The 22,380-nt window shown below is 43.8% G+C and overlaps 1 protein-coding gene across 9 annotated transcripts in view; it reads right to left on the reverse strand.

The window, feature by feature from the left end:
* The window catches only part of KDM2B (lysine demethylase 2B), a 292,449-nt gene that overhangs the window by 169,723 nt on the left and 100,346 nt on the right, over nt 1-22,380 (reverse strand). For all 9 annotated transcript variants that reach the window (XM_077293070.1, XM_077293063.1, XM_077293056.1 and 6 more), the window contains one exon: nt 13,348-13,454. In XM_077293070.1, coding sequence (XP_077149185.1) covers nt 13,348-13,454 — 107 coding nt within the window. The remainder of the gene's footprint in view (nt 1-13,347; nt 13,455-22,380) is intronic.

Below are 22,380 nucleotides of genomic sequence, written 5' to 3' on the forward strand. Positions count from 1 at the left end.
ATCTGGGTTGTCTAACATTACATTTCATAAACTGAGAAACTTGTTCTCGGCTATGGTAGGGGCGTGTTCTTTCCTTTGGCTGTTGCTACCCATTGAAAATGCTCTAATAACACCCACTAGAACTTAATGAAAATTAGGAGCCAAATACTTGACAATATGTGCACAACGGCAAGGCGAAATAAACAAATTAAAGTTTTATTCCTCTCTGCAGCCACTATTACATTGTGTCCAGTTCAACATAAAAAAATTTGGTGAAAGGTCTTTAACACCAAAAAATAAAATGTCACATTAGAGAGTTCCTTAAATAACTGAATACTCTAAATTCTCCCAGTAAGGTCAGAGTCAGATGGAGCGGCGGGCTATTTAGCCAAAACGCTGCCTATTTTGATGGCCAATGCACAGCTTCTTTTCATCTTTGCCTGTGCAGCTACCACCACTTTTTGGCCCAACCCAAAGAGAAACTTCAGAACTAGCACTGAATGCATTGTAGATTACTAAAATAAAAAAAAAAAAAGGGTTTAGAAGTACAGCAAAGTCAGATTCTGCATAGAATCTACATGAAAAGTAGTTTTAAAATGTAATTTTATTCTAAAAAATTTTAGGAGTAGGAAATCCTTTTTTGCCTAACCCCAAGAGGCAATAAAAAATCGTTGCAGGTGACTGGGTTGTACAGTAGATGTGGTTAAAATGACAACACGTTCCCGCACATCACTTCCTGCCCAGCAGCTAATGGTTGATGCTGCCCCTTATAATTAAATTCTGCTTACCCCTTTCATTCACAACGCAAGTAACAGCAGAGAGTTCCCAGTATGTACTGTATTATGTGAAGAGGGCATGAAAGGGATGAAGGCAGAGCAGAAAGTCTGCGAGAAGCTTCAGCTAAATGCAATGTCTGTATAAATGTATCATTCATAATTCTTTTTCACAGTAGCTGTCTGTTCTAGCCCTTTATACTGGTAACTAATTTTACACACAAGCTAACAGGAATTTAAATACCATCAAAACTAAAGCCACGAGAACAAATACTAAAAAAAATTAAAATAAAAAAAAATTGAATTGAAAGGATAATTTGAAAAACAGACCCTAAAGAAAAAAAATGGAAATTACTTCCAAGCTTCCTTTTATTGTTTTTTATGTAATGGCAGGGGACATGATAAAATAGCCTATGCTGAGCAGGTAAATCCCAGCCACTGCACTAGTCCAACTGGTTTTTGTTAGATTCCAACAATGAAAATGTTTCTGCTACCTGTACTTGACTGCAGCAGTGGTTACCTGAGGGTTGTAGAAACATCAGTAACGGTTAATAAAGATTAACGGGAACATTGGAGCTGCAGCACAGGAGTGGCGAGGGTATTTTAAAGGGTTATTTTATCACATCCCCTGGTTTGTGGCCATTATCCAGATAAACTTCAAAGTTTAGGTGTGACTACACGTGAATGGTTTTCCCATATAATATGCACCTGGCAGAAGCATGGTGTGCGTAATACGATCTCTAGTATGAAATCTGATGTGCATATAGGCTCCGTGGTACTCCAGGAATGAGGATACGGCACATCTTTTCTCAGATTATTGGGGAAAAGATATTTCTGGCATATCCAAAATACTCTGGATAGGTTAATTAGATCGTGAGCACTAATGGGGACAAGAACCTCTGAGTGATTACCATCTCTGTACAGCGCTGTAAATTAAGTTGGCGCTAAATAAATAGAAAACATATTTTATCCATAAGCCTTCAATGTTTATATTGAGAAAAAGCATTTAAATTTTGACAGTTCATCTGCGATATGGATATAAAAATATTTGCCCATTTCTAACAACTTTAGTTCTTTTTATGCCATCTGATGTGTTACATCTCCACAAGACAGTGCTTGACAGCTTCTTCATGTGTACTGTAAAACGCTATAAAAAGAATCAAATCATCACATGACCGGATCGTAAAATTACCGCCAGTCTATTCAATACAGAAGGAAAACAGAATAGTGCCATAACAGGCATTATATCCAGACTAGAGGCGCGTTTGCTTTGTATGCCCTGGTGCAATTACTCAGACATACATCAGACAAACTGAAGGCGAATAACTACAAATTTTGTATCATCCTAATGCAAAAATTAAAGCGCTAATGTCACACATTCCATTACTATCTGTGGAAAATAAATCACTTGCTGTGTGACAGGAAAAGGAAAAACTCATTTCTTAAGCCTGAATGTTATCAAACAAAGAAGCAGCTAAAACAAATTCTTTATTTCTCATGCAAAGCTGAAAAGATTTCTGTATGGCTTCATCCATTACTCAATTATCTAGAAACTAAGAGAAGCGGCATACTTATATACCCCTCCACCACACACTGAATTAACACCGTAAGGATTAGCCCTTCAGTTCCTGCATTACCTCTCTGCAGCACAATGAACCATTGGTCACAAATGCCTTGGAAAGAATCCACTTAGCTGTGGCTTCACCCCCTCCCCATACTCACAGAGCTAAAAGATGTCAGCAAAATGCAGACAGCGTGCAAGGTCTCTGGAAACAAGAGGCTGGCGCAAATCAGAGACACCTCCAGTACATCAGCGCCAGCTGCCTAGCAACCACATTCAGAACTGGGGTTGATGAAATGATACGCAATGCTGTCAGAACGACTAGATTACACGCTAATACAGTATGTGTATCTTCACTCCTCACGCCTTGCATAACACAGGTATAAAATACACAGTGTAGTACAAGACACCAAGGACTCCAAACAGGAAACTATCCAAATTACAAAAATGCCATTAAAATCATACTACCGTTGATCTGATAGGTCATCTTCTAAGAAAGTAACTAAAGGACTAAACATTTGTAAGCAGGTAGACAGAAAAGGCACATAACATACTGTATGAACAAAAGCATTGAGAAACCTACAGAACCCTTTAGGACATCCCATTCTATATACATAGGTATCAATATGATGCTGGTTTCCCCTTGGCAACTAAAACATCTTCCACTCTTCTAAAAACGCTTTCTACAAGATTTTGTGGTTTATTTCCCATTCAACCAGAAGAGCATTTGTGAGGTCTGACATTTATCTTGGATGAATGGGCCCGACTCTTAATTTCCTATCTAGTTCATGCCAAAAAGTTCAATAGGTCTGACGTCAGTCAAGTTCTTCCATATCAAACTCACCCAAATCATGTCTTTATGGACCGGGCCTTGTGCACTGTTCATTCTGGAACCTAAAATGACCTCCTCTAAACTGTCCCCACCACAGTGGAAACTACAACTTCCCCAAATGTCTTGGTATGCTGAAGCATTAAAATTTCTCCTCACTGGTGTGTTGGTGAATAGGCGAACACCTAAAAAAAAAGGCCCATAGCATTATCCCTCCTTCACCAAACTTTACAATCAGCAGAGTGCAGTCACGCAGATCGCGTTCTCCTGATAATCGCCAAACCCAGACTTGTCCATCAGTTTGCCAAATAAACAGGATTCAACACGCCAAAAGAACACATTTCCACTACTCCCGAGTTCAGTGGCAGCTTCCTTTGCCAACTGTTGGATGACGTGGTGAATTGTTCTTGGTGATACAAGGTTTACATAAAGAAGCTCCCGATGCAGTTTTTAGTGCTTAAGTTAATGGCAAAGGATTGGAGAGCTGCAGTTATTGAATCAGCAGAATGGTGGTGACTTTTATAAACTATGTGCCTCAGCGACTCCGCTCTGTAATCTCACGTGATCTGCCACTTTGTGGCCGATTTGCTGTGTGTTTCTTAACGCTTCCACTTTTCAATACCACTCACAGTTAATTGTGGAATATTTAGGAGAGAAGTCTCACAAACAAATACACACTCCTCTGGACTAGTTCTACCTTATTAGCAAATCAAAAGTGGCAATGTTTTTGTATATGCTTTATACAGGATTTCTTTTTAGAGGAATGTGCAAGGATGTGAAAACTCTGTCAGAACACAACCAATTGGCCCATGTAGGACATCCAGAGTGTTAAATTCTAGCACTACTGGTCCTGATTAGGTGCACTTGGATAGCCATGATTAGAACCAGGCCTTCTGTTCACTGGGCAGAAAGCTGGGGGAATCAGAGCGGAGTGGGTTGTGTTGTAGCTGGAGAGAGACAAACCAGAGTTGCTCTATGAAGACACTGCACAGGCTGACAGCACCAAATGTCAAGTATCACTGGTTGCCATGGATTATAGCCGCCATTGTGTGACTGAACTGGGAATAGCTCAGCAGTGTCGGAAGTAGCCAGGGTCTATATTGTTTAGTCAGTGACATGGCTAGGGATTTTAAGTTTATGGTTTTGTTTTTGCTAATGTGCAAGCAGTAAAAATATACATTATTCCATTTATGAAATAAAAACCCTGTGGCTGTGTGTTCCAAGCGGCTGCCCGAGAGCGTGAACCCCTACACATCGATTCAACAAAGCTTTTATGCTACTTTTCATAAACTTGTGACTTTTTGGTGGTTTTCACTCCAGTTTCTCCTTGCTCCATCAAACTAGAGCAAACAGGGACACAGCAGGGTCATGCCGCCACAGCTAGTCGTATTCATGATGAGCTGTGACGTTCCCTACACCAGAAATCTCTCTCCAGATATTGACAATCGCCAACACTGATGAATCAGGGCCATTGGCTTTTATGGAAAGGGGGAGTGGCTATGCTCTGTTTCTTGTGTATTAGTCATTATCCAGGAAAAAGGGGTAGAGCTGCCTCCATCAGATATTGCAGATAGTGTGACCTAATGATACAGTGGGGAAAATAAGTACCGTATTTAATACACTGCAGATTTTGCAAGTTTTCCCACCTACAAATAATGGAGAGGTCTGTAATTTTTATCGTTGGTACACTTCAACTAAGACAATCTTAAAAAGAAAAAAATAGAACTAGACTTACCTGCAATTCGGTTTCTAGTAACACACCACAACAGCACACTGGAGGATGTTACCCCTTTCCTAATAGGAACAGGAAATATCAAAGAGGTTAAAATAACCCCTCAACATACTCCCCCTCAGTGTTATTATAAAGGACCACAGGAGAAGGAATGCTTCAAATGATATTTTATTCCCTTTGTCGGAGAAAAACAAAAAATGAAGGAAAAGGGAGGGATTTATCCATACCGTCGTGGTGGGTTACTAGAAACCGAATTACCGGTAAGTCTAATTCTATTTTCTCTAGTAATCCCCAACGACAGCACACCGGAGAAGTACCCAAGAGTCATGTTTAGAGAGGGACTATAGCTCAGAGGACTTTTCTCCCGAAGGCCAAGTCCTCTTCCGCCATCAGGTCTAGCCTGTAATGCTTGGAGAACGTATGGACCAAGGACCAGGTAGCAGCTCTGCATATCCGCTCGATGGAAGCACTGGCTTTCTCGGCCCATGAGACAGAAGTTGCTCTGGTAGAGTGAGCTGTAAATTTCTCTGGTGGTGGAAGGCCTTGGACGTGATATGCCTCAGAGATTGCTCTCTTGATTCAATTGGCGATTGTGGGTCTGGAAGTCTTCTTCCCCTTATTCTGTCCTCGAAGGTGAACAAACAGGTTTTGGTCCTTCATAGTTTTTTCCGTCACCTGAAGATGATGGAGCACCGTTCTCCGAATAACCAAAGTGTGGAATTGTTCTTCCCTATTTCCTAACTCTTGACAGAAGGAGGGAAGAATTATCTCCTGACACTTGTGAAACTCTGAGACCACTTTGGAAAGAAATGATGGATCCAATCAAAGTAGTAAGATCTTCATGTAGGGTTCGTTGATCAAGAGAGCTTGTAATTCACCCACTCTCCTGGCTGTAGTTATTGCTACCAGGAAGGCTGCTTTTCAGGAGAGTCTGTCTATGAATGACAAGGGCTTAAAAGGTGGTAGTGTGAGCCCCTTCAAGACCACATTGAGGTCCCAGGACGGTACTAAAATCGTAGCTCTTAGATGTACAGTATGCAAGATGCTGCTGTCATAAATCTTCTAAAGCATAGGTGGTTGGCTAATGTCTGGTCAAAATATGAGCTTAGAGCCGCCACTTAGACTTTGAGGATGCTAGGTCTGAGACCCTTCTCTAGCCCTTCTTGCAGAAAATCCAGTATCCACACTAAGTTCTGCTGGTGTGGGTTAGGTTGTTCAGGTGCACTCCATGAGATAAACGTCTTCCATATCTTCTGGTACAGTAGCTTGTTACTGCCTTTCGGCTTTTCTGTAGTGTCCTAATGACTTTTTCTGCCAATCCTCTGGTCTTCAGGATTAAGAACTCAGAAGCCTGGCATTCAGATGTAACCATCTCGGGATTCGAATGGGCCCCTGGTGGAGGAGGCTTCTGACCGGGGTAGCTCTACCGGACCCTCTATTCTGAAGTGGGAAAGGGTACTGAACCATCTTCTTTTGGGCCAGAATGGTGCTACCAAGATTACCTTGACCTTATCCAATCTTATCTTTTGTAGAACCCTTGGTAGGATTAGTAACAGAGGAAGGCATAGGCCAGTCTGAATATCCCTGGCTGGGCTAACGCATCTACATCTAAGAAGGGATTGGCTGGATTTAGTGAATAATATTGATCCACTTTTGCGTTCTGTCCATTTGCAAAGAGATCTACTTCTGAATGGCCCCACCTTCTGATCAGTATCTGAAAGACCTCGGAGCCTAGATTCCGTTCCCCTGGATGAATTTCTGTTCATGCTCAGAAAATCGGCCTGTATGTTTACCGCACCCTTTATGTGCAGAGCGGACAGGGAGATAAGGTGTTCTTCGGACCACGAGAATATTCTAGCTGATATTGCCTTCAGGTCCTCATGCATTGTACTTCCTTGATGACGAAGGTGGGCAACTGTTGTCATGTTGTCTGAATATATTTTGACACGGGTATCCTGGCATAGGGCTACTGCGGTCCCGAGTACCTCCTCTACTGCCTTAAGTTCCCTGAAGTTTGAGGATTGTTGGCTTATCTCGTCTGACCAGTATCCCTGGAATGCGTGTTGAGATACCATGGCTCCCCATCCTTTCCCGCTGGTGTCTACTTTTATAGTGATCGCTTGTTCTTGTGTACAGGGGACCCCTCTGCTCAAGTTCTTTGTTTTTAGCCACCATGTCAACGAGGTCTTTATGCAAGGCGGCATTCGGATCTTCTTGTCAAAGGATTCTGGGAATCAGTCCCAGTCTGCCTGGATGTGCATCTGAAGCATTCTGGTGTGTGCTTGTGCCCATGTTACCATCTGGATGCAGGATGTCATGGATCTGAGAACCAGCATGGCCCATCTTAATGACACCACCTTCTTGCTCTGTAGTATCTTTTTCTTCGATTTTAACAAGATCTGTTTTTGTTTGGGCAAGAAAGAGGTTTGGCTGTGTGAGTCTAGTAGGACTCCCAAGAAAGCCTTTGTTGTTGCAGGAACCAGATCTGACTTTTTGAGGTTCATTATCCAGCCTAGAGAAGATAAGATCTGGGTTGTCATCTGTAGATGTTCCTGTAGCATGGGTACTGACTGAGCCACCAACAGGAAATCTTCAAGGTATTGAACTATGTATATGTGCTGACCTCTGACATGAACCTTGTGAAGATCTGTGGGGCAGAGGATAAACTGAATGGGAGAACATTGAACTGATAATGGACTGTGTGCTCTCTCTGGGCAACTGTGGATCTTAAGAATTTCCGATAAGTTGGATGGATCGTGATGTGGTAATATGCATCCTGTAGGTCTACTGTCACCATGACAAAATACTGCCCAATCAGAAGTACTGTTGACCTGACAGATTCCATCTTGAATTTTCTGTATTCGGATTCAGTGGTTTCAGATTGATTATAACCCAATGGTACACATTTGTTTTTTTATGAGGAACAGTTTTGAATAATGTCCCCTGTTTCTTTCCCTTTCCAGGACTATGGAGACTGCCTTTGTAGATAATAGGCCCTTCACTCCCGCTATCAAGGTGCGCTGTAGCTCTAGAGAAGAGAGTCGTGTTGACTTTACTGTTTTTGGAGGATATGAGGGAAACCATCTTTATTCCTTCCCTGACTGATGTTAGAGTCCATTGGTCTGAACAGAACTTGCACCACTGTGGAAGGAAGTTTGAGATGCAACCTCCTACTGTGTTGATGTCATGGCTTATTTTGTCTCTGGGAGTGGGGAAGAAAAAGTTTTCTGCCTTTTCCCACTTTCGGGTAGATCCAGCAACCTGATTTGCCCTTCCCCCTTGTACTGAGGTGTATGCTCTTCCTGGGGGTGAAAGGGTCTTTTCCTAGTATTCCTAGGTTCAAGTAAAAGTCTTCTTTTTATCCGAAGCTTTCTCTAACGGCTCGTCGAGGGCAGGACCAAACATTTATTTCCCTTTGAAGGGCATAGAACACAACTTCATTTTTGAAGTCATGTCCCCACTTTTAGACCTTAGCCAGAGTGCTTGTCTCACAGAGTTTGATAACCCTTACGATCTCGCTGCCATTCTTACAGATTCTGCAGAGGCATCTGCTAGGAACCCTGTTGCCTTCTGGACGAGAGGTAGAGAAGCTAGGATTTCTCCTCTGGGAGTACCTGTGGACAGGTGTTCCTCCAGCTGCCCCAGCCAATGGTACATTGATCGGGCCATACAGGTAGATACGGCGTTGGTATTTAATAAAGATGCCAAGATTTCCCATGATTTCCTCAGTAGCCCATCCATCTTGCTTTCCAGAGGGTCCTTCAACTGTGAGGCATCCTCAAATGGTAGTGTGGGTTAATTAGCGACCTGCGCAATCTGGACGTCGACCTTTGGAATCTTTGACCAGTATGATGCCGTTTCATCGTCCACAGGGAACCTGTCCTTCAACTCCACTGAAATGGTTAGCCTCTTTTCTGGGAATTCCCACTCATCTAGCACCAGGTCACGGATGTTTTTATGCATGGGAAACACCTGCTTCTTCCTAGAATGGAAACCCCCGAACATCTCTTTCTGTACCATCTGGGCAGTCTTCTCCACCTCCATGGTCCTTCTTACTGCCATGAGGAGTTCCTCTATATTCCCCGAGGAGAAATAATCTCTCTCCTGCTGGGAGATCTCTGGGTCCAGGATTAATTCGCCTTCTTCCAGAGGTTCATATGGGATCGACGTTTCATCCTGAGAGTCATCATTCCCTTCCTCTTCTAAATTAAGCTTCCTCCTTTTAGCTTCAAGAGGGACACTGGGAGAAGGTGGGGGCTGGGAAAGAGCGGCCAGGGAGGTTTTTATCTCCTGTTGGATTAGGCCCTTAATTTCTTCCATCAAGGATGATTGCTCTTCCCTGATGACTTTCTCAGTGCATTCTTTTCATAATGTCTTCTTATGCAAAGAGGCCAGCTTTTTTGTACAGACTGTACATCTCCATGAAGTCTTGGACTTGCTTCCTACTGCAGGTTCCTTGTCCTTCTACAAGTAAAGGGAAGAAGGAAAAATAAGGCTCCAATCCTGCCAACAGGGAATGGACACCCAGTGCCAGAGTACTTACTGGGACTGGGATCTGCAGACGCAGAGCGAGAGGAACCTGACATCTCCATGCTGTTACCACACAGTGGTCCCACCTTAGATGTCTTCCTTGTCCAGGGCTCTTATATGGGCAACCGGACTTCCAGCACCTGTCCTCTGATTGTCCAGGTGTAGGGGGGGAGAAGGGGCCAGCCGACACCATCTGCACTGTATTGCTTATGCGTTCCAGTGTGGAATGCAAGAATCCTGCTGGTATGATGAATCTCGCCGGAGTGTGACGTCACATCCTGCCACCGGCTTCAGACCTGGAAGTTCTTGCACGACGCGCTGCCTGGATCCACAATGCCGGAGGAGAGGAGGCTGGAGAGCTCAGACAGGCCTCCAGCCAAAGAATCCCCCAAAGACCTTACCCGAAGGTGCGGACTGAAGGGGGTTTTCAGTCCTGAACGGAGACTGGAGCAATGCTCGGGGAGGAGAGGCAAGTCTGCTCCCCGGCTTGTATCTTTTCCTCCCGATGTCTGCTGCCGACACAGCACAACGTGGATGACCTCTTCATCCCTAGTAGGGACAAGAAAGAACACGGAGGGGGAGGATGTGGGAGGGGTTATTTAACCTCTTTGATATTTCCTGTCCCTATTAGGAAAGGGGCAACATCCTCCAGTGTGCTCTCGTACGGGGTTACTAGAGAAAAATAATCCAGAAAATCACATTGTATGATTTTTATATAATTAATTTGCATTTTATTTCACAAAAAAGTATTTGATACAATAGAAAAACAGAACTTAATATTTGGTACAAAACCTTTGTTTGCAATTACAGAGGTCAGACGTTTCCAGTAGTTCTTGATCAAGTTTGCACACACTGCAGCAAGGATTTTGGCCCACTCCTTCATACAGATCTTCTCCAGATCTTTCAGTTTTTGGGGCTGTTGCTGGGCAACATTGAGTTTCAGCTCCCTCCAAAGATTTTCTATTGGGTTCAGGTCTGGAGACTGGCTAAGCCACTCCATGACCTTGAAATGATTCTTACAAAGACACGCCTTAGTAGTCCTGGCTGTTTTTTTTCGTGTCGATGTCATGATGGAAGACCCATCCACGACCCATTTTCAATGCTCTTACTGAGGGAAGGAGGTTGTTGGCCAATATCTCACGATACATGACCCCATCCATCCTCCCTTCAATACAGTGGAGTCGTCCTGTCCCCTTTGCACAAAAGAACCTGCAAAGTATGAGGTTTCCCCTGCCATTCTTCAGATTTGGGACGGTGTTCTTGGTGTTGTACTCATCCTTCTTCTTCAAGGCGAATGGAGTTGATAACAAAAAGTTCTATTTGTCTTATCTGACCACATGACCTTCTCCCATGCCTCCTCCAGATGGTCACTGGCGAACTTCAAATAGGCCTGGACATGTGCTGGTCTGAGCAGGGGGACCTTGCATGCCCTGCAGGATTTTAAAATCGATGACTGCATAGTGTGTTACTAATGGTAATGTTTTAGAATGTGGTCCCAGCTCTATTCAAGTCATTGACCAGGCCCTCCCATGTAGTTCTGGGCTGATTCCCAATCTTTCTCAGACTCATCGTTACCCCCACGAGGCGAGATCTTGCATGAAGCCCCAGAGCAAGGAAGATTGACAGTCATCTTGTGCTGGCGTTTCTTCCATTTTATAATAATTGTGCCAACAATTGTTGCCTTCTCTCCACCAAGCTGCTTGCCTATTATTCTGCAGATCATCCCAGCCTTGTGCAGGTCTACAATTTTGTCAGTGGTATCCTTAGACAGTTCTTTGGTTTTAGCCATAGTGGAGAGGTTGGAGGGTGATTAATTGATTGATTGTGTGGGCCAGTGTCTTTTATACAGGTAACTAGTTAAAGCAGGTGCAATTAATACAGGTAATGAGTACAGAGTAGGAGAGCTTCTCAAAGAAAAACTAACAGGTCTGTGAGAGAAGTGTACCTGAGATAAAAATTACAGACCTCTCCAATCTTTGTAGGTGGGAAAACTTGCAAAAATCGTCAGTGTATCAAATACTTATTTTTTCCACTGTTCATGTGACGGGGGTGCTGTTGTCATTGTGTGGTGTGTTCCCGGAAATCAGTGCTGCAAGAATCAATAAGTTTGCAAAACCGCATGGTGACCAAGTAAAGATGGCTTCTGTCCCTGAAAGCAGATCATCTCTACTCATTGCCTAGCGGTATTTCAGCTCTACCCCCTCACAATGACAACCTCTATTACTGGTCTGTAGGGATGAGCAAACGTTCTCAGTGATACTGTTATCGCTAGTGTATCATGGTGCGCAAATGTATTCGTTACACAGCAGGTATTGGGCGGTATTCTATGTAAAATACGAATCCCTGCACCTAATTTTTGACGCCTGTTACACAGCCAATAAGCATGTGGGGATTGCCTGTGTGTCACTGTAATGCCAAAGCCATCTTTGTTGTGGCATTACTGCGATTGCCTGGCCATGTGACATCATCTGTTGCCCTCCGGCTTGGCCCCCTGATGTCATCGCACAGCTCTGTGACACTTCGCATTGGAGGGAGAGAGTGCTTGTCTAGGCCTGTGTGTTCACAGTATAATGAATCAGAGACATATATTGTTGATGCTGGTGCTGAAGCTGAGCCATCATACTAACAGCCCTTCTAAGGGCTAATGGTTTGTTTTCCTGTTTTTGCATCACAAGCAATCTGCATTTACCCTAGGGAGGAAGAGAGTCTCGGTAACAGGGAAAGTGACAGAATACAGTTTGTAGACAGAAAATATTTTGATCAATCGAATATTATGTGCTTTGAGGTCCTTTTTGTGTTATACCACTCTCCCAAAAATCGTTGAAACGTTTTCCTTAGTAAAATTTCTCACCCGTACACTATTCCATAGTGTGGATCGATAAGACTGAGAAAAAGCATCAAAAATGTTTGCAGGCTTAAATTTCTCAGCCATACAGTTTCACGTGGTCGGTGGTACATTTCTGTGATAACTAACAATCAAAAAATAAATAAATAAGTAAAAATAGTTAAAAAATTTAGCTAGATTACATTTCTCACCCATATACTATTCAGTGGTGGTCTCTGGTAAATTTCTGTGATATTATATATCACTATTAAAAAGCATTAAAAAAAAATTGGCTGGATTACAGTTCTAATGTATACACTATTCTGTGGTCTGGGCTACATTTCCTGCGAAAAAGGTGATGAATATGGACGCGTCTCCACTCCCATAGGCGTGGAGCGCATATTCATCACCTTAATGAGCGGTACCACGTGACCACCGAGCACAGGAAGAGTTGCAGGTAGGCGCTGGCGGCCAGAACGAGATGCAGTGCAAGCACCCAGGGTGTGCAGGTAGGCGGGCATGATGTTTTTGCTATTTTTCAATAGGAAACATGCACACAGGGATAGGGGATAAGGAGGCATGTATACAGGGACGGAGCTGGGAGGCATTCATACCAGGACAGGGAAGGGGAAGCATGCATACAATTACAGGGACAGGGGAGGCATGCAGACAATGACAAGGGCGGGTGAGCCACGCATAGCAGGACAGGGATGAGGTGACAATGCAGACCCAGCTTATACTCGAGTCAATAAGCTTACCCAGTTTTACATGGCAAAAGTAGGTGCCTTGGCTTATGCTCGGGTCGGCTTATACGGTATTTATTTTTTTACTTTTAAAGTTTACCATTAGTCAATTATTTACAAATACTTAAGGAGACAGACAGTCACAACAGACAGAAATGACGACAAGACTGAAATTATAACTCAGGTCTACATGCTCCAGTGGCCATTGTGAAACCAGTAATATTTGTTTGTATTCATTATATTACAATCAATTCTCACCAGTGTTCTAGCACTGGATTCTTTACCATAAAAAGTATCATAAAACAGGACACAACTTGCACATAGACAATAAGGAGTAATATTATTATTATTATTATTATTATTATTATTAACTTACTTTTTCACTTTGGGATATTTCATCTCTGATATCACATTTGTTGCATCCTTCTGCTTTTCTTTTAAATGCTGAGGCCAGACATTATCCACCCAATCTACAGCATCCACCTAAGAGAAATGTAATGCATTATCGAATGCCCAGTTGTTGCAAAGTGCATCTGTCATAAGACTTGAACATGTTAACAAGCTCATCTATACAATGGCTTCAAGTAATAGGTAATAGAGACTAAAAAAGAGGTCAAACTAAACAGCTCCCAGCACTAGGATTTGAGGGTCCAAATACTGCAACTGGCAAAAGGATGAAAAGAACATTTGGGAGAAACATTGTGAGGAGTCTCAATCAGTCCTGCCAATGCAGAGTACAACTGACAGACAACAGCTATAAATATTCCTCACCAATTCCCCAAATGCTAGCTCTAGAGCAGCATATTGGGATTTTACAAGTAAATATCCTACTTTAACTTTCCCCTATCATAGGACAGTGTTTATTACCGTATATTCTCGAGTATAAGCCGAGTTTTTCAGCACATTTTTTGTGCTGAAAAGCCCCCTCGGCTTATACTCGAGTGAGTGTCCCAGAAGATGGAGGGGGAGTGGTAGCAGGTCACAGGAGGCAGGAGCTGGCTGCTGCAGCTAAGGCATGTGCCTGCTGCTAAAGAGAAATGAATATTCACTGCGCCCACCTATGGGTGTGAAATGCAGTGAATATTCATTCCTCTTTAGCAGCGGGAATATGCGATTGCCCCGCCGCTGCAGCTGCTGGTATTGGAACAAGAAGTCGTGAGGGAGCGTAGGGACGGCAAGTAGGATGTTTATTTTTTTACATTTTTCTGCTGGGGCAATGCATACCAGGATATGGATAAGGGGGCCATGCATACAAGGATAGAGATGAGGGGGTCATGAATACCAGGAGAAGGGATGAGGAGGCCGTACATACCAGGATAGGGATGAGGGGCCAAGCATACCAGGATAAGGGATGAGGGGGCCATGCATGCCAGGATGGGGACGAGGGGGCCATGCATACCAGGATAGGGGATGAGGGGGCCGTACATACCAGGCTAGGGATGAGGGGGCCAAGCATACCAGGATAGGGATGAGGGGCCCAAGCATACCAGGATAAGGGATGAGGGGGCCATGAATACCAGGATAGGGATGAGGGGGCCAAGCATACCAGGATAGGGATGAGGGGCCCAGGCATACCAGGATAAGGGATGAGGGGTCATGAATACCAGGATAGGGATGAGGGGGCCAAGCATACCAGGATAGGGATGAGGGGCCCAGGCATACCAGGATAAGGGATGAGGGGGCCATGCATACCAGGATAGGGGATGAGGAGGCCGTACATACCAGGATAGGGACGAGGGGGCCATGCATACCAGGATAGGGATGAGGAGGCCATGCTTACCAGGATAGGGGATGAGGGGGCCATGCATACCAGGATAGGGATGAGGAGGCCATGCATACCAGGATAGGGATGAGGAGGCCATGCATACCAGGATAGGGATGAGGAGGCCATGCATACCAGGATAGGGATGAGGAGGCCATGCATACCAGGATAGGGGATGAGGGGGCCATACATACCAGGATAGGGACGAGGGGGCCATGCATACCAGGATAGGGATGAGGAGTCCATGCATACCAGGATAGGGATGAGGAGGCCATGCATACCAGGCTTATACTCGAGTCAATAAGTTTTCCCGTTTTTTTGTGGTAAAATTAGGTGCCTCAGCTTATACTTGGGTCAGCTTATAAACAAGTATGTACGGTAATCAAAATCTAGTTAAAGGGAAACATGTTGTACAATATCAATTTCCAAAAAGTCAAATGTAAAGAAATCAATGATTTGTAAATTTCTTACAGCCATATTTTATTCACACCAGAACATAGAACTCATATCAGAAGTTGCCAGTTAGACATTTTTCCTCATTTCATTTTTTCCCCATTTAATTTATAAAAAAAATAAAAGAGATCCTGAAAATGTCAGATAATGCCATTATGTAGTTACATTATAGTTATATGATTAATCTGCAGGTTAATAGCATTAGAAAAGGTGTCTGGTCGCTGTACTGAAGGGAGGCCATAGGGAGGAAATTAACTTTATTCCTGCAGGTAGCTGCTGGGTTTCAGTCATAGGTGTAAACAAATGCAATCAAACAGCAAAATCCAGAAACCCTGCAGTCTTCTGAAAGCCAAAGATCTTTTAAAATAGACGGAGATGAAAAAGGAAAACTGTTTTGTGGTCAGATGAATCAAAGTTTGAAATGGTCTATGTAAACCAAGGAGACTGTGTCGTGCAGACAAAAGGAGTGTGTGTCCATCCAGCTTATCAGTGCACAGTTCAAAAGCCTGCATCTCTGATGGTCTGGGGTTATGTTAGTGCCTATAGTATGGGCAGATTACACCTCTTGAAAGGCACCTTCAATGATAAGCATTATACAGAGGTTTTAGAGCAACATATGCTCCCATAAAGACCACCTATTTCCAGGAAGACCTTACATATTTCAGGAAGACAATACTGATCCACATCTGCAAAGCCATGCTGTTGTGATGGCTGCAGTAAGAAGATTTTGGGTAATGAACCGTCAGCTGGCAATCCATGCCTTTCACCAAATCGAAAACATTTAGAGTATTATGAAACGAAAAATCCAGCAACGATGACCCAGAACTGAGGAGCAGCTACAATACAACATCAGACAAGAATGGGACAACATTCCTCCCCACAACACTCCAGCAATTGGTCTCCTCACTTCCCAGATATTTACTGAAAGTTGTAAAAAGAGGAAGCAATGCTACACAACGGTAGTCATGACCCTGGCCAAACTTTTTTTGAGATGTATTGCTGCCATCAAATTATAAATGAGTTTACTGTGGGTTGTTTTTTTCTCCAAGTGTAATGGAAATACCGGTATCTGACTTTCACCTTCTGATCTATGTTCTGTTGTGAAAAATATATCTCAAGATTTAGAAAACATTGCATTCCAGTTTCCTTTACATATACTTTTTTGTAATTGGGGGCTAGTTTTCATGTAAATAAAGTTTACATTACCGTTTAGTGAAAATGTCTTACTTTTATTTATTTATTGACTAACCCGTTCCCAACATTGGACATACCACTACATCCTGGTGATTGTAAGGGTACAGATGCTGTGGCCTGCATGATCGCCGCTGGGATTGATCCCACTCTATCGGCATCCCCACTAAGTAATCGTGGGCTGCTGATGGTAGTCAAAGTATCTGGAGCTCAAATGATCAACTCCGGGTCTGCTAGCTACAATGGCGTTCTGTCAGTTTAGCACAGGTATAATGCATTACAATGTATCAGTGATCAGATTAATACAAATTAAAGTTTCATGGCGGGACCAAGTAAAAAAGTAAAAAAAAATCAAAATAAATATACCAATAAATAAGTATGTGTGTAAAATAAAAATAAAATAAATGTGCACTTATTTGTTATTAAAGTGAACCTGTCACCTGTTTTGGCCGATATTAGCTGCGGCCACTGCCTTTCAGGGCTCAACTACAGCAAGACACCTGCAAGAGAAGAAAGATAAGTTTTATTATACTCACCCAGGGAAGGCAGTCCAGTCCGATGGGTGTCGCAGGTCCGACGCCTCCCATCTTCTTGCGACGCCATCTTCCTGCTTCTTCATCGCTCCACGGCATCGCGCTCCTGCGCAGGCGTACTTCTCTGACCTGTTGAGGGCAGACCAAAGTACTGCAGTGCGCAGGCACTGGGAAAGATCAGAGAGAATTTGCTCTGCCCTCAACATGGCAGATAAGTATGTGTGCGCAGGAGCGTGATGCTGGGAAGCGATGAAGCAGCAGCGCGGCGTCGCAAGAAGATGGGAGGCGCCGGACCCATCGGACCGGGCTGCTGCCCCCCCCGGTGAGTAAAGAGAAGCTTATTTTTCTTGTCTTGCAGGTCTGCTCGGGGGCTTATAGAATGCTGTAGATAAGCCCTGAAAGGCAGTGGCCGTATCTTATAGTGGCCGAAGCAGGTGACAGGTTACCTTTAATGCATCTGGAATGACCCAATCAAAATAACTGTCACACTAGTTAACCTCTTCTGTGAACACCTTTAAAAAAATAAATTAATTAATTAAAAATACGGTAAAAAAACTTTTTTCACCATACCGCCGAACAAAAAGTGGAATAAGACGCGATCATAAAGTCAAATGTAAATTAAAATGTCATCTTGTCTCGCAAAAAAACAAGCAGCCATACAGCTCAGTCACTGCAAAAATATAAAAGTTAAAGCTCTTAGATAGTGATGAAAAAAATACTTTTTTCTAAACAAAATTGTTTGTGTACAAGCAGCAAAACAAAAAGATACAAGTGTGGTATTCTTGTAATCGTACTGACCCGAAGAATAAAGTTATCTTATCAATTTTATTACACAAAGCAAGGCATATAAAAAAAAAAAAAAAAAAAAAAAAAAAAGAAACATCATTCCTGAATTGTTGGTTTTTGTTCATTTTGCCTCCCAAAAATAGGAATAGAAAGCGATCGAAAACATTAGGTGCCTGAAAATGGTACCGATAAAAACAAACTCTTCATGTAAAAAAATAATCCCTAATATGACCATCAGCAAAAATATAAAAAATGAAAGCTCTCAAAATATAAAATGATGCAATTTTTTTTTTGTTTAGTGTGTGATAGCAGCCAAACATTTAAAAAAATAAATAAATCTACAACTCTAATTGCACCAACCCAAAGAATACATTTGTCTAATCATTTATACCGCACGAGGAATGGCGTAAAAAATAAATAAAGCCAATTCTTCACCTGCTGTTGATTTATTCATTCTGCCTCCCAAAGATCGCGGAAAGGCTCGACTCACAATTATCCTGCGCTGTGTACTTACATCGGCGTTTACGTGTAAATCTCTGAAATATGCAATTCAGACGGAACCCCTGACGGACAATTCCCTGTAATGACTAGTGATGAGCGAATATACTCGTTACTCGAGATTTCTCGAGCATGCTCGGAGGTCCTCCGAGTATTTTTTAGTGCTCGGAGATTTAGTTTTTCTTGCCGCAGCTGAATGATTTACATCTGTTAGCCAGCATAAGTATATGTGGGGATTCCCTAGCAACCAGGCAACCACCACATGTACTTATGCTGGCTAACAGATGTAAATCATTCAGCTGCGGCAAGAAAAACGAAATCTCCGAGCACTAAAAAAAATACTCGGAGGACCCCCGAGCATGCTCGAGAAATCTCGAGTAACGAGTATATTCGCTCATTACTAGTAATGACGCATTTGGAGACACTTTAAACTGTCTCTAGCCCATCATCTGGCATGTGTCCATCTTTTTAAGCGTCTTTCGGTGTGCACAAAGGTGTTGTGCACTAAACCGTACACGAGTGAAAAAATACTCATATGGAGTAAAAAGAGAACCAAATTAAAATGCAATAAGTCTTTATGAGAAATTGTCCTAAAATATAATAAAGAGTGCCTAATCTGGGGGGGATACAACTGTATCCAGAGTAAAGATAAATAAATGGCTATACTAATAGAGATGCATACAGGAGCAGGAGTATAACAGGCATTATTTCTATTGTACCCTGTCATAAATTGTGCCAGAACCTATAATAAATATGTGGTGGTTTGTTATATTCCTGCTCCTGTATTCCTGCCTGGACAAAGTTGTATCATCATGACAGTGGTGAGATCAAACCTTATATATGAGCACAGATCTTTTAAGCACTAGCACCTTACATTGTGTTATTTGGTGGTCATTATGTGCAGCTTTTATTCTAGGCTCTTTTAATTGCATTATTCAAACTTATATAGTGGGGCAAAAAAGTATTTAGTCAGTCAGCAATAGTGCAAGTTCCACCACTTAAAAAGATGAGAGGCGTCTGTAATTTACATCATAGGTAGACCTCAACTATGGGAGACAAACTGAGAAAAAAAAATACAGAAAATCACATTGTCTGTTTTTTTTATCATTTTATTTGCATATTCTGGTGGAAAATAAGTATTTGGTCAGAAACAAAATTTCATCTCACTACTTTGTAATACATCCTTTGTTGGCAATGACAGAGGTCAAACGTTTTCTGTAAGTCTTCACAAGGTTGCCACACACGGTTGTTGGTATGTTGGCCCATTCCTCCATGCAGATCTCCTCTAGAGCAGTGATGTTTTTGGCTTTTCGCTTGGCAACACGGACTTTCAACTCCCTCCAAAGGTTTTCTATAGGGTTGAGATCTGGAGACTGGCTAGGCCACTCCAGGACCTTGAAATGCTTCTTACGAAGCCACTCCTTCGTTGCCCTGGCGGTGTGGTTTGGATCATTGTCATGTTGAAAGACCCAGCCACGTTTCATCTTCAATGCCCTTGCTGATGGAAGGAGGTTTGCACTCAAAATCTCACGATACATGGCCCCATTCATTCTTTCATGTACCCGGATCAGTCGTCCTGGCCCCTTTTCAGAGAAACAGCCCCAAAGCATGATGTTTCCACCACCATGCTTTACAGTAGGTATGGTGTTTGATGGATGCAACTCCGTATTCTTTTTCCTCCAAACACGACAAGTTGTGTTTCTACCAAACAGTTCCAGTTAGGTTTCATCAGACCATAGGACATTCTCCCAAAACTCCTCTGGATCATCCAAATGCTCTCTAGCAAACTTCAGACGGGCCCGGACATGTACTGGCTTAAGCAGTGGGACACGTCTGGCACTGCAGGATCTGAGTCCATGGTGGCGTAGTGTGTTACTTATGGTAGGCCTTGTTACATTGGTCCCAGCTCTCTGCAGTTCATTCATTAGGTCCCCCCGCGTGGTTCTGGGATTTTTGCTCACCGTTCTTGTGATCATTCTGACCCCACGGGGTGGGATTTTGCGTGGAGCCCCAGATCGAGGGAGATTATCAGTGGTCTTGAATGTCTTCCATTTTCTAATTATTGCTCCCACTGTTGATTTCTTCACTCCAAGCTGGTTGGCTATTGCAGATTCAGTCTTCCCAGCCTGGTGCAGGGCTACAATTTTGTTTCTCGTGTCCTTTGAATGCTCTTTGGTCTTCACCATAGTGGAGTTTGGAGTCAGACTGTTTGAGGGTGTGCACAGGTGTCTTTTTATACTGATAACAAGTTTAACCCCTTCCCGATCCATGACGCCTATGTGGCGTCATGGAATGATCGCGTCCCTGCAGATCGGGTGAAGGGGTTAACTCCTATTTTACCCGATCTGCAGGGAGAGGGGGAGTGGTACTTCAGCCCACCGATCGCCCCCCCAGTGCTCCGTTATGGGGTCCGGTCCCCTCCGTCCTGTGCTCCGCTCCCCCGTCCTCCTGCCCGCTCCCCCCCTGCTCCTATGTCACCCCCCGGTGCTCCGACGCCCCCCCCCCCCCCCGTGCCCCGATCTCCCACCCCTTATACTTACCGAGGCTCCCGATGTCGGTCCGTCTCCTCGCTGGGCGCCGCCATCTTCCAAAATGGCGGGCGCATGCTCAGTGCGCCCGCCGAATCTGCCGGCCGGCAGATTCATTACAAGTACATTTTGATCGCTGTGGTAGGTTCTATCACAGCGATCAAAATAAAAAAATAATAAACCCCCCCTTTATCACCCCCATAGGTAGGGACAATAATAAAATAAAGAAAATATTTTTTTTTCTTTTTCCACTAGGGTTAGGGTTAGAACTAGGGTTAGAACTAGGGGTAGGGTTAGGGTTACGGGTAGGGTTAGGGGTAGGGTTATGGCATGTGCACACAGAGCGGATCGGCCGCGGATCCGCAGCGGATCGGCAGCGGATCGGCCGCTGATCCGCAGCGGATCGGCCGCGGATCCGCAGCGGATCGGCCGCGGATCCGCAGCGGATCGGCCGCGGATCCCCAGCGGATCGGCAGCGGATCCACAGCGGATCGGCCGCGGATCCGCAGCGGATTGGCCGCGGATTCGCAGCGGATTGGCCGCTGCGAATTCGAAGCAGTTTTCCATCAGGTTTACAGTACCATGTACACCTAAGGAAAACCAAATCCGCTGTGCCCATGGTGCGGAAAATTCCGTGCAGAAACGCTGCATTGTATTTTCCGCAGCATGTCAATTCTTTGTGCGGATTCCACAGCGTTTTACACCTGTTCCTCAATAGGAATCCGCAGGTGAAATCCGCACAAAAAAACACTGGAAATCTGCTGTAAATCCGCAGGTAAAACGCAGTGCCTTTTACCTGCAGATTTTTCAAAAATCGTGCGGAAAAATCTCACACGAATCCGCAACGTGGGCACATAGCCTTAGGGTTAGGGTTGGAATTAGGGCTAGGGTTTGAAATAGGGTTAAGATTAGGCTTGTGGTTAGGGTTACGGATAGGGTTAGGGGTATGTTGGGGTTACAGTTGTGGTTAGGGTTGGGATTAGGGTTACGGTTGGGATTAGGGTTAGGATTAGGGTTGGAATTAGGGTTACGGGTGTGTTGCGGTTAGGGTTGTGGTTAGGGGTGTGTTGGGGTTAGGGTTGTGATTAGGGTTATGGCTACAGTTGGGATTAGGATTAGGGGTGTGTTGGGGTTAGTGTTGAAGTTAGAATTGAGGGGTTTCCACTGTTTAGGCACATCAGGGGTCTCCAAACGCAACATGGCGCCATCATTGATTCCAGCCAATCTTGCGTTCAAAAAGTCAAATGGTGCTCCCTCCCTTCCAAGCCCCGACGTGCGCCCAAACAGTGGTTTACCCCCACATTTGGGGTACCAACGTACTCAGGACAAAATGGGCAACAACTGTTGGGGTCCAATTTCTCCTGTTACCCTTGCAAAAATAAAAAATTACTTGCTAAAACATAATTTTTGAGGAAAGAACAATTATTTTTTATTTTCACGGCTCTGCGTTATAAACTTCTGTGAAGCACTTGGGGGTTCAAAGTGCTCACTACACATCTAGATAAGTTCCCTTGGGGGTCTAGTTTCCAAAATGGAGTCAATTGTGGGGAGTTCCTACTGTTTAGGCACATCAGGGGCTCTGCAAACGCAACCTGACGCCCGCAGAGCATTCCATCAAAGTCTGCATTTCAAAACGTCACTACTTCCCTTCCGAACCC

The sequence above is a fragment of the Ranitomeya variabilis genome, chromosome 1 (genome assembly GCF_051348905.1).
Source record: "Ranitomeya variabilis isolate aRanVar5 chromosome 1, aRanVar5.hap1, whole genome shotgun sequence".
NCBI classification, from domain to species: domain Eukaryota; kingdom Metazoa; phylum Chordata; class Amphibia; order Anura; family Dendrobatidae; genus Ranitomeya; species Ranitomeya variabilis.